Source organism: Lissotriton vulgaris, unplaced genomic scaffold (assembly GCF_964263255.1).
Source record: "Lissotriton vulgaris unplaced genomic scaffold, aLisVul1.2 SCAFFOLD_482, whole genome shotgun sequence".
NCBI lineage: Eukaryota > Metazoa > Chordata > Amphibia > Caudata > Salamandridae > Lissotriton > Lissotriton vulgaris.
The window spans coordinates 42322-55070 of record NW_028251556.1 but is presented as its reverse complement, the minus strand read 5'-3'; the positions used below and the strand labels follow the sequence as shown (position 1 = coordinate 55070).

At 41.6% G+C, this 12749-nt stretch overlaps 1 protein-coding gene across 2 annotated transcripts in view; it reads left to right on the top strand.

Moving 5' to 3' along the window:
* The window catches only part of LOC147662846 (E3 ubiquitin-protein ligase TRIM39-like), a 173078-nt gene that overhangs the window by 126088 nt on the left and 34241 nt on the right, over positions 1-12749 (top strand). For both annotated transcript variants that reach the window (XM_086950859.1, XM_086950860.1), the window contains exons 3-5: positions 1880-2110; positions 4429-4451; positions 6610-6728. In XM_086950859.1, the coding sequence (XP_086806985.1) occupies positions 1880-2110; positions 4429-4451; positions 6610-6728 (373 nt within the window). The remainder of the gene's footprint in view (positions 1-1879; positions 2111-4428; positions 4452-6609; positions 6729-12749) is intronic.

Here is a 12749-nt window from a genome sequence, read left to right as displayed (position 1 = left end):
GAAATGCGTTGAGGCGATATTTGAATGAAAAATTTGAATTGGTGCTATTTGTTCAATATTTAGATTCTCTCCTAAACTCCCACAATAAATGAAGATTATAGAAAACTCATTGAACATTCAACATATGAGTAGTATTGCTACAAAATAAAGACACAACACTAATAAAAACGACTTATTACGTTGGGTATGGGGAGACACAGCACGGAGGGTTGTGCTGTGCTATGATGATGATGATGAAGAAAATTTGTAATGCACAGAAACAATAACCCGCAGGTATCAAGGCGCCTAACAATGTGATCAAAAGTTGAAACAGACGTCCTTACATATAGGCTTGCCGAAAGAGGAGAGTTTTTAGGGCAGTGCGGAAGTTCTGTAAAGACGGAAGGGATCTCAGGTCCAGGGGAAGATCATTCCACCATTTAGGGGCTAGAGTGGAGAAGGCCGTGCCACCCCATCTAGCTCTTCGTACGCGGGGGGCTGTCAGGCTATGATTTGTATCTTGACTACACACTTGGCACCAGTGTGTTTGTCCCTGTTGCAAGAGCCAAGTAGAAACAACTCTTTCAACTCAAGGAACCACACTGACAATTCAAAAAGGGTGTGCATAAAACAAGGGATGGCAGTCTAGTTTACTCTGAAATATATTAACCAGTCCTCTCTCATCAGTAGGTGAATGGCTATTGCGGAATTGAAGCCATAATTTCTTTGCACCATCATGGGACGCCTACAAGGGGCTTCACTATAACTGGATTCACCTCTCTTACATTCTCCAGAGGTGGTATCAGAGTAGAGAATTGTAAGTGTAATTTGCCCAGCGGCCGCTTGAAGCCTTACTTCATCAGGCTTCTGAGAATCTACACACAGCCTAGATAAGTGGGGCACAACACCTTGACCTGCTGTTCTTTGGGCGAATATTATGTTTGATCCATCAGTTACTCGCCCACAATAAATTCACCAAACTGTAAGACTTTGAATGTCCCATGATTGCTAGTATTGGGGGACTTCGGCTGCCCCAGCCCTACCAGAAATAGTGTAGCTCACCCTGACTTTGCATAAACTAGACAGACAGAGACCTCATAGTTTTACACATGAAGACTTTGTATTCCAGCAGTACAGGAATAGGACTGTGGCAAGCAGTAGCTGCATAAAGCACAACAATTCTCTTGTGTCTTCTACTGACTTTTTGGAATGTAGCCGGGAGCGGTAGAGTAGGCATAGCACAGCCTGGGCTGCTCCATGCAGGAGCAGTTTTGAAGACTGTGCAGGGGAAGGAGTGAGATGTTTAAGCTTCAATAATGAGGAGACTCCTCCCTACTGTGAGTTAAGCTCCTTGATATGGAACCCAAAGGCCTATATTGTGAGTTGAGCATGGAAGAAAAACACTCACACTTAAAGTGAAGGACCTATTAGCTTTGTTAATGCTTGCCTCACGTAGCAGGCGCTTAGGTTTGTCTATTACATGGATTTGTAGATGGACATTTAAGGTATTCCTATTGTAGCCCATGTGGTTAGAAATCATTTTTTTACTGTGAGATCTCTGTTGTTTTACCAGGCATCAATGAGTGCAAATTCATAGGCTGTGAGGTTTTTAGGAAACAGATCGCGGTCTCGAGTCTGTTTTTATCTGGCATTGTATTTATCATATATTGTAAAGTGCATATCAAGAGCAGAACAGTGAGCTTCATATAAGGAAAAAACTATGTCTATGCATTCTGCTGTTCTACTGGTCACCCCTGTTTCTGGTATTACATATATGATGGCCCTCAATCACCCAGTGAATGCCAAGGAAACCTATGTCACCCCAGAGTCCCTTGATAAATGTATTACATATTTCTGAGGTGATAGCAACATGAATATAGGATTTATTTCTATGTTGCAGGCCAAGTTCAAGAGCCAGAGAGAGCTAATTGCTAAGGAGTTTGAGATGCTCCAGATGTTTTTGGAGAAGGAAAAATCTTGTCACCTCAGCAACTTGGAGGAGGAAGAGAAGAAAAGTCTGCAGAGCATCAAGGAGTCAGTAACAAAATTAGAAGAACAGCAATTTGCCCTAGGAAGTTGGATTACTGAGATTGAATTGAAGTGTCAGCAGCAGGAGGTGGAGTTATTGAAGGTAAGAAAGGTTATAAATCCAGAGAACAAGAAGATCAGCAAGCGCTCATTAGTGTCAGAAAGTACCAATATTGTAAGCCAGATCTACTGGGAGCGATGTATGTTTCCATAACTCTCTGAACCCACTACACAAAACACACAAAGTAATATGTTGATTAGAAGTAAACCCAGGGAAAAGGGTCTAGGATAAGAAAAAAAAATTGAGACACAGGATATCGATGCTCTGACATGTAACACAGCTGGGCACTGTCTTTAACTGGAGCAGCATTGCAATCTGAAGACGAGAGGAAGTCTTTAGCGATTTTATCAATAATGCTACAGCACCTAATATGTTATATGGTCTACCTTTAAACAGCCCATATCTCCAGATAATAAAACTCTTGGTCCGATTTACATTTTGGCAGAAGGAGTAATTTCCTTCGACCTGGCAAAGGAGTTTATTACCACCAGGCTGAGCGTACTCCACTCACCAAATTTAGACATCACCGCCACGCCGACAGACATTTGTAAAACATTGGTAGGGCCCTCTGTCACAGCGGTTCCTCCCAATGCATCTTTCAATTTAAGCTCGATGCACGGCTCCGTCAACATGATAGTCATCAGTTAGACTTACTGTTTTTTTATTTGCCCTTATATGAGATTTTCTTTTTGAAGAAAAAAATGCTCCCATTGCCTAGGAGTTCTGTCCTATGGTGGGGTAAACATAGAGCAGTTTTCACTGCCTCCTCCTGCGGTGACGGGCAGTGAAAACTGACTTGTACATCCAGCCATCTAAATTAGATGGCTGTACTTTCGATTACGAACCTTTTAATCACTCTCACTTCACGACTACACATTCACTTGCCCTCTCACTCGCATGCACCATATGGCTGGAACAGAAGATCTCCGATAAAGAGCCCCTTCGCGGGTGCCCGTCAGACATTGCAGCGCCAGTCTGACGAGGAGCAGAACCCATATGATGAAGCATGACACCTAGCTTGCTAGGTGTGTGAGGGTTTTAGTTCCAGAAAGGGAAATTCCCCGCACTTTTTTCCTTTTCCTTCTCTATGCTACATTCACACCCTCACCTCACTCAGGGAACTTTGTATCCTCCTTGTATTACTGTTCTCCCGGACATGTACACTGGACCCCGCTAAATATAGTCCGTTTCTGGTTCCTCCCTTTTGTTGATACATCAAGAAATGTGCACATATTTTTCTAACTGAGAAAGTTTATATTTGTCTCTCCCTCACATTCTAGAGATTATATTCTTTGCCTCACAAGTATCTGTGCTGAGAATACAAACCTGCAGGTTTCTGCCTAAGAGTTATTAGTGTAAAGTGACGTGTTATGTTCTTTTGTGTTCTTTCAAGCTAAATTACTGAAATGTCATTGGCTTTATGTACATAGAAAGTGTCTCAATTCACCTGTATTGCATTAATGTCAAAGGTTTGTTTACTCTTTTATTCCCAGTGTGAATGTTCTTCATGGGACCATAGTCCATGATATTTAATGGGATAGTCTGGTGGTTTATCCCACTGACCAATGTGGCACAAACATCGAGTAGTTTGATTGAAGGCCAGTCTTAGAATTTCCACAGTTGATCACCATAAAGGTACAAAGGTACAGACCATTCCTACTGCAGGATCGTGAGTGGGGCCACATGGAGCGGCATTGGAGGGTTTAGATACCTCATGCATTTTTATCCGCAATTCGTGGTTGCTTCTGTGCCCAGAGAAAGTGGTGCCCTGCTCCATACTTAGTCCAATGGTCCTGGAGAAGCCGAGAAAGGTATTGCACATCATTTAGAATTTACTTTGCCTCCTTATAATCGTCTCTCTTTATGTATGTGGTCTAATCTTATATTCAGGAAGGATTATTTATCACTTTTGTTATAGCAGTGTACTTTACTGGTATTGTAGAGTTCCTTTGTGTTGAATTCTTTCATGGGTTAAAGAAGTAAATCTGTGCTTGATGCTTTATCTGCGAAGGTCAGTAATAGAAATATGTGTTAATTATTCACATATTTGTTTATATTTTTTATATAGTTACTTGTAATTATTAGTCCCATCCAATCAAGAAAATCTTTATTCGCAACATTTCTGCTGTATAAATTAATCAATGTACAAATGCAATTCGCAATAGAAGCATACGTTAACATTGGCAAAAAGAGCTACAGTCTCTGGTGATCAGTGCAATAGAACAAACCCAATCAAACAGTATCTTATCATATGAAAAATGTTATGTAATTAGTACACTTGTGAATAACTTTTTAAAAATGTTAATTTTTCTGTGAACGTAAATTGTATTGTCACATGTTCTGTTTGTTTCACTCCCTAGGATGCGAAGACCGTTTTGAGCAGGTACAATTATGTTCTTTAATTAGATTTGATTTAAGAGAAGTAATTAAAATGAATTATATCAATTTACAATCTTTTTAATATATTTTTGCCCCATGTGAGCCCATTTTTCAATAGTTTACTATCTTCTAATTAGGTGCGAAGAGCAAAGCGACCATGCTTACTTGCAAACACGCTACTCAACTGGGAGATGTAAAATTATATTTTTTCTTCATATTTTGTTTTTTTTATAATTTTGCCGTCCTCCATAGTTTTTTTTTGTTTTCTCCATCTTATTCATTTTATTTTTTCCATGTACTTCCCTTTTGTGTGCTTTTTTTTCCATTGATAATGTTCCTTTATTTTTTCATAGTTTCTTCTACTAGTCTATATTCTATTTAACTTTCACCTTTTTGGGCCTCTGGTTGTTTTTTGTTGTTGTTGCTTTCTATTTCCTTTAATTTCATGCACTAATTTCCAATCTCTTAAGGTGGCCCATGCCTTACTTTTTGCTTATTATTTAAATGGCTTTTTTACTTCTGTCTTTGTATTGCAGTATTCAAAAGACTCACAGACTCGGCTTCCCTCCTTATGGCTTTGGGAAATTAAATAACATTAAAATGGTTTATAACCCCAATTTTTACAACACCTAAAAACCTAAAAAAAACTAAAAACAGTAGAAGTGTGATATGATGTGCTATATAATGACAAGTTATTAAAATTAATATTAGGCCGTTTTCTTTCAGAGCATTGATATATTATTTACTCACAATTTCTAAATATAATATATAAATCATTAACATACTTAGTGATGTACAGAACAATTCACAGTTTGATTTTCCGCACTGTATACGTTCTCTGTCCCTTTCTTATCTTTGTACTGTAATGAAATGTAATGTGGATTTGTAGAGCATAACTTGTCACCCATGAGGGTACGCAGACGCTCAGTAGATGCGGGCTATGCAAGATGGTTCTGTTGAAGAGCCAGGCTTTCACTGTTTCGAAGAACTCTGTAAGAGACGTGGCTGTTCTAATGTGATGGAGGAGGTAATTCCAGAATTTGGCTATCAAGTACTAGAAAACCCTGCCTCCTGACTTGCTTCTATGGATGCGGGGGGAGGGGCGGGATGTGCGAGTGATTTTGAGTGGAGGTTCCTGGTTGATTTGTGGAAGTGTAGTCGGTGGTTGAGGTGGGTGGGACCCAGGTTGCGTAGTGCCTTGTAGGCGTGGGGAGCATTTTGCACTGGCAGTGTTTCTGCATAGGGAGCCAGTTAATTTGCTGGAGGAGAGGTGTGATGTGCAAGCAGCAAGGAAGTTTAAGTACTAGTCTGGCTGCAGCATTTTGGATGTTTTTCAGCCTGTACCACAGGTGTGCGGAGGTGCCATAGTAGAGGGCGTTGCTGTAGTCCAGTTGGCTTGTGATAAGGGCCTGGGTGACGGACTTTCTGTTGTCAGGAGGGAGCCAATTGATGATTTTCCGGAGCAAGAGGAGTATGGGAAAGCAGGTGGAGGTGAGTGCAAGGATCTGATGTCTTGTGGTAAGGATGATGTCCAAGATGATGCCCAGGTTTCTGGCATGAGGTGGGCCCTAGTTCCAAGGCTGCATCCTATTTCTTTGACAGTATAGATTCCCAGTGAGACACTTCCCTTAGGGAGATCCTTCTGTTTATTCCATTGACCTAGGTGAACTCCTTGTCCGTGCCTTTAAAATCAGAGCTCGTATAATTCATATTCATCTCACATCACAACCAATATCCACGCTTATCTTGCAAAGAAGCTCATCATCTTTGGTGGTTCTCAACACAACCACAGCAGGACACCATCAGACTACCATCAGACTACAGCTTAAGAAGTTCAACATTTTTTTAAACAAGGCCCAGATTCTAGACCAACATCTCTTTATTCTCCTATGACTTTATTTTTGTCCTTGACCAAGTACCGCGTTTCGCTGCCTTTTGGCTATGATCGTGCTATAAAAATACCATATACAAACAGACATCTCTTTTTGTTTGTGCCATGGCATTCTGCTCTTCATTTTTCTCTGAGTGAATGATCCTTATCCTCTCCCTTCCTTTTTTATTTATTTCTTCATGTTTATTTGACTCCATGCATAATTTGTCTCCTACCTGTACCTTCTGGGCAGATGAGAATTTCATAGCATCTCCTCTTGTCTCCTTCCAAGGTATGAAAATATGAAAGATCAGCAAACTGACTTCTATTCCTTAGCAGAGAACGAAGAGGACGAGGAGGAGGTAGTGGAAGAGGAAGTGGACCTGCATATAAAGATAATTGAATCATTGGGTGAGAAACCACACACTTGTCATTAGTGTTAATTATAAGAATGTCCAGTAAACTGTGAATGTCTCTAGATTCATCAGCTCAACAATGTATTTAGTTGGCTAATATGTTTTTACTGAGACACTTAAATCTAAACCTATGAAAGCGCTTCAGAGCTGGTAAGAAAATGAATGCAGTAATTATAGATGACTTTATACCATTTTTTTGTAATCAAGGTAAGGCAGTTTTAGGTATTCAGTCCGGTAGCTAGTAGGGTAGATTTGATCGGTAGGTTTATTCAGTTACAAGTAAGATGGTAAGTATTGTGCTCCACCGGGAACAGCGTCCTGCTGCCCAGCTCCACTCATTCCAGCTGACCACTCATCCAAACTATGCACGAATGAACATTCTATTACATCACATTCACACAGGCTGAACAGCACGGAACTAGGAGACCATAGGATACAACACATCTCCTTCCTTCAGGAAACAAAAGAAATGGTAGGAAGCTAAGAGGATAAAAAAGCACATTCCCAGCACAATCCACCTTTAACCAATCCTTCAATTACAAAGAAAGTTCACATTACATACATTTCCATTCCTTCGGTTCTAAAATAAAATCACGTCGATCACATTACATGAATTATTACACTCCTTGAATTGTAAAGTAAGATCACATAAGATTTCATTACATAAGTCATTACCCTCCTTGTTTTGTAAAGGGAGATCACACACATAAAGATCACATACTATATATCTTCTGCTCCCACAAGAGAACACTAGATAAATAAATATATCAGGATACAGCTTGTACATATATCCACCTCGCAGGACAAAGGAACTCCCACGTCCCCACTTCTGCACACACTGCAGGACAAAGGAACTCCCACGTCCCCACACACTGCAGGACAAAGGAAGCTACGCACAATTTGCAGGGCAGAGGAACCCTCATGTTCCCACTACTGCACACACTGCAGGAATAAGGAAACCTCATGTTCCCACTACTGCACACACTTCAGGACAAAGGAGCCCTCACGTACCCACTACTGCACACACTGCAGGACAAAGGAACCCTGGTGTTCCCACTACTGCACACACTGCAGGACAGAGGAACCCTAATGTTCCCAAGTACTGCAAATTTAAGGTATCTTCCAACCATAGACATTTCTACTAAAAGGAAATTGTCACTCAGGGTATCTTCCAACTAACCCATCCCCACTCACTGGGAATTATGCAATGGGTATCTCCCAACCCTCTACTCACACACTGTCACAATATAACATCTGACCCAAACACACCCCTAAACATAAATGTAACAAGTGGGACAAGAAATCATATAAGAATTAGGTTTTTTCCTGAAGATGGTTTTGTTGTTCTCATGCAAGGGAGACCGAAACGTCAACGATTAATCCATTCTTCCTTATCGTAATTGTTAAATTGATTTATTGTTGAGTTCTGAATCCTATGTATAGGACAGACTCACTACATTGTTCTATGAAGATGGATAACCTCATATTAACAATTAGGATTTTTCTATCAAATTTGATTTATATGCTTGCTGTTGTCAATGTTTGTTAAAGTTTTGTTGTCGTTATTATTGTACCCTCATTACCCTATTTATGTTATTTGAAATGCATTTTTCTACTTTGGTTCACCGGTTGTTGTAATTGATTTACTAATTTATTTAAGTATTGTGATTCAATCAATTGAGTGTTATTAGATGCAACTCCAGATATGAAAACATAGAACTTATTTGAAATGTTTTTATATTTAAATACATCCGTTGTAGGCACTTTTACCATTCAAACCTTAATACCCAAGCCTACAAGGGTACACTGGGATGCTCAATTACTTGCTATAATCTTGAAACACAACAAACAGCAACTTACTGACTATAATGCTGCCAGTTCAGATTTCTTGAAATTCGTCCTTAGTCGTTCCGAAGCCCATGTAGAATGGTGTAGCACCACCAGGCGGCTTCAAAACCCACGCTGCCGGTTCACAGTAAATGCAACTTCCAAGTCAATGCCATTGGAAAATTTGAATGTTGCAACCTGCTGTCAAAATAGCATTGCCAGCTTCAAAACAAACGCTGCTGATCCATCATCAGCGGGCCCCTGATTCAATGATACCAGAACATTTGAATGCTGCCGCTTGCTGACAAAATAACACTGCCAATTTACTCAGTTGAAACTGCAATCAACAATCAACAACAAACTTGCAAATAAGATGACTGTAGGCTTCTTTGACTTCAAGGCACACATGTCAAACGCCCAAACCTTCAATGACAGGTTGAACATCCAAAACTCAAATTCAGTAGGCTGTCAGTCTTCAAACCACACAGAACTAGTGCTCAAAAGTTTACTTCTGTAGGCTGTCTGTATTGAAATCACAAATATTAAAGGGCCAAATTGTCCGTTCTGTGGCTGTTTGTCTTCAAGCCACACATGTCAACATCATTTCTGTAGGCTGACAGTCTTTAAACCACACAGATTAAACGCCCAATTCTTCAATTTTGTAGGCTGTCGGCTCTAATAGCCACCGGTGGGGCATCCAGGGCGTTGGTCAGTTTTCTCTTCAGACTCTGCTAGCTTCTCTAGTTTCTTGGCTTCTCACACGTGGTTCTTTATTTCCAGTCATCGTCACTTTTGTGATCATGGTAAGGCCCTTGTGGGTAATCAGTGCAGTATCCAGTAGTGTTGATTTTATAGGTAGGTTTATTCAGTTACAAGTAAGATGGTAAGTATTGTGCTCCACCGGGAACAGCATCCTGCTGCTCAGACCACTCATTCCAACTGACCACTCATCCAAACCATGCACTCATGAACATTCTATTACATCACATTCACACAGGCTGAGCAGCTAGGAACTAGGAGACCAAAGGATGCAACACCTTTCAACACAGATAGTTCAGTGACTGATTTAACCTTCTCTGCTGTCATAAAACATATTTAATTAACAGGAATCTATAATAAAAGTTAATGTTAGTAATTCACCCTATTCCACGGTAGGGGTTTCTTGATTAGGACTATGGGGCTCCACCTCCTCACCTAATTTGCAACCCCATTATTGCTTTTTCATGGCTGTAACTCTGACTGAGCATATGAAAGGTAATGATGAATGCCTTTCTGCCTTAGCCTCGCTGTAGTAAATACTGGACAGCCAGGCACACCCTCGAGGTACAGGAGTGATGCAATGACTTTTGGATATTGTGCAGTCCTTCACATCTGTAAGAAATCTAGGCTTCAAATGTGATTCTATCGGTCTTTCAAGCCTCAGATTCGAGCTGTTTCCGCTAGTTGTTTCCTTGCGTTAAAATCTCTCAGGAGGAGGCTCCATCTGGTTCCTGAGGAAAATCGCAAGACCATCATCCATGCCTTGGTTACTTCCAAGTTAGACTTCGCAAATAGTCTGTACCTGGGTCTACCGGCTTACTTGCAGCATCGCTTGCAGATCCTTCCAAATACGGCAGCACGTCTGATTTTGAAGATCCCGGCTCGCTCATCTGTAGCTGCCTCCTTACGCAGTCTACATTGGGTGCCCATTGTCAGCCCCAATACATTCAAGGCATTCATCTTCGCCTATGGAGCCATTGAGCAAGAAGGCACTTTATATTTAAGAAGTAGATGGTCTGCCTATCATCAGGGCAGATCGTTGCGATCCAGCACTCTAAAGCTTCTGCACAGGGTGGCCGCCATTTCTCTGGAATTTCCTGCCGACTTCTCTGTTTCTCTACTTCTGAATCCGTTTTCGTAAACTATTGAAAACTTGTATTTTTGATGCATAGGCTTTCTGTACTGCGGTCTGTTAGTTTGTTTGTTCCACACTCATGCTGCTAGGTCCGGGACCTTTTTCTGAAGCAGTCGCGCGCTGTACAATTTCTATTGTATTGTATTATATTGTATCAGTGGGTGGTGCAAGCAAGCAGCAATGTAGAAACTAGATGTATCCATGGCCGTTGTAGAGAGAACCCAGTGTGTGGCTTCATGTCATTTAACTCAGACTCTTAACAATGTTTCCCTCTCAGCACAAATTGGAATGGAATCAGCAGGCTTCACTGACCCCACCCCACACAAACTTCAGAAAGTGGTCCTGTCTCATCACATTTTGTACTGCGAGGCTCCGCCTCCAACGAGAGGGGAAGGATCCTAGTGCCATGGACATCATATCGGAGCAGCTGCGACCCCTAGCGGCTCCATGCGACCCCTGCCTTGCTCCCTGCGACCTCTGGCACTGCCCTTTTGAGCCCTGGTGTGAGAGATCCCAAAGGCAGTGGGAGGAACTAAAGGAAAACATGGTTATATGTGCCCTGTTTACCTATTATCCTAAACTGTGGCATTTTAATTAAATTGTTTATATCCTCATTGGCTCTAGAAGGGAGTTTCTAGGGGGCACACAAGGAGGCCACAGATAACACTGATGGGGGACCCCTACAACATGAAATCATCAGGATTGTGGGCATGTGTATTTCATAAATATATTAATTTATAGATCAATAAAATAATGCAAACGTTTCTAAAGCACATATAAGATATAAATCTGTTTTTGTATTCTGTGTGTGTGTAGTTAAAAATAGATTACTATCTGCTTTAGACTCCTGTTGCATTATTTGATTAAGCTTGCACTTAATATGCAAACTTTTTGTTGCTTCAGCTGTGTCACTACTTTAATACCATTAAGTCAAAGGTTATCCAGCAGCCCCTTCCCTAGCATCACCAGGGTAAAAAAATGTGCTCTCACTTCCTGTAATGTCGTTGTAAGAAAGTGGCTCTGTATTTATTTATTTATTTATTTATTTATTTATTTATTTTTTACATTTCTAGAGCGCTCCGTTACCCGGAGGTGTCCTGCCGCTAACGGATTAAGACTGGTGTGTGTGGTTAGGTGATTTAATGGGTAAAGAGCCAGGTCTTCAGTGCCCTTCTAAAGGAAAAAAGATCGGGCAATTGTCTGATATGGAGGGGAAGCTTGTTCCAGGCTACTGCCGCTCCTAAGGCAAAGCTTCTGCCACCCCATCTTGCTCTCTTGACTCTAGGGACTGATACCAATGCCTGCTGACCAGATCTGAGAGATCTTGCCGGTTTGTACCAAAAAAATAGTTCCTTCATGCATCTAGGGCCCAGATCATGAAGTGCTTTGAAGACGACACAGAGTGACTTAAAGGTGATTCGTTTCCGCACTGGCAACCAGTGAAGTTTTGCCAGGTCCTGTGCCACAGATGCAAACTTGGGAGTATCTGTTATCAGGCGTGCGGCAGCATTCTGTAATGTCTGTAATTTATTTAGTATGCCGACTTGGGCGTTCAGCATAAGGCTATTACAGTAGTCTAGCCGAGATAGAACTAGACCGGTGACCACTGTTTTTCTATGTTCTTGCTCCAAAAATGGTAGCACTTTCCTAATTGTTTTAAGAACAAAGTGGGTGGATGATACCAGGGCATTGATCTGAGGTTTAAAAAATAATAGATCATCCACCAGAATGCCGAGATTTTTCACTTTAGTCACAGGGGCGGGCAAGGTTCCCATTTCTTCGGGCCACCATCTCGGGGACCAGAAATTGTCTTTGGAGCCAAAGAGTAGCACCTCTGTCTTCGAAGAATTTAATTTAAGACCGTTTTGAGCCATCCAAGCACCCACTTCACGCATGCAGCCTTTGAACCTATCCGCAGTGCTGTCTATGTCCCCCGGCATCAGAGACACCACTATCTGCGTGTCATCCGCATATGCTGTGAGGTTGAAGCCAAAGGTTCGATTTATCCGGGCTAGCGTGGAAACATAGACATTAAAAAGGGTAGGACTCAAGGAGGAGCCCTGGGGTACTCCACAAGGAAGCGTAAAGGGGCATGATTCGAAGTCCCCCAGTGCCACCACCTTAGTCCTGTTGGTGAGGAAGGCCTGTAAGATCTTCAGCGCCTTACCTTGAACTCCGCAGGCCCTCAACCGGTCAACCAACAGCTTGTGATGGACCGTATCGAAGGCCGCGGATAAGTCCAGCAGGATCAGGGCAGCTCTACCTCCTCCATCCAACACTCTTCTAATGTCTTCC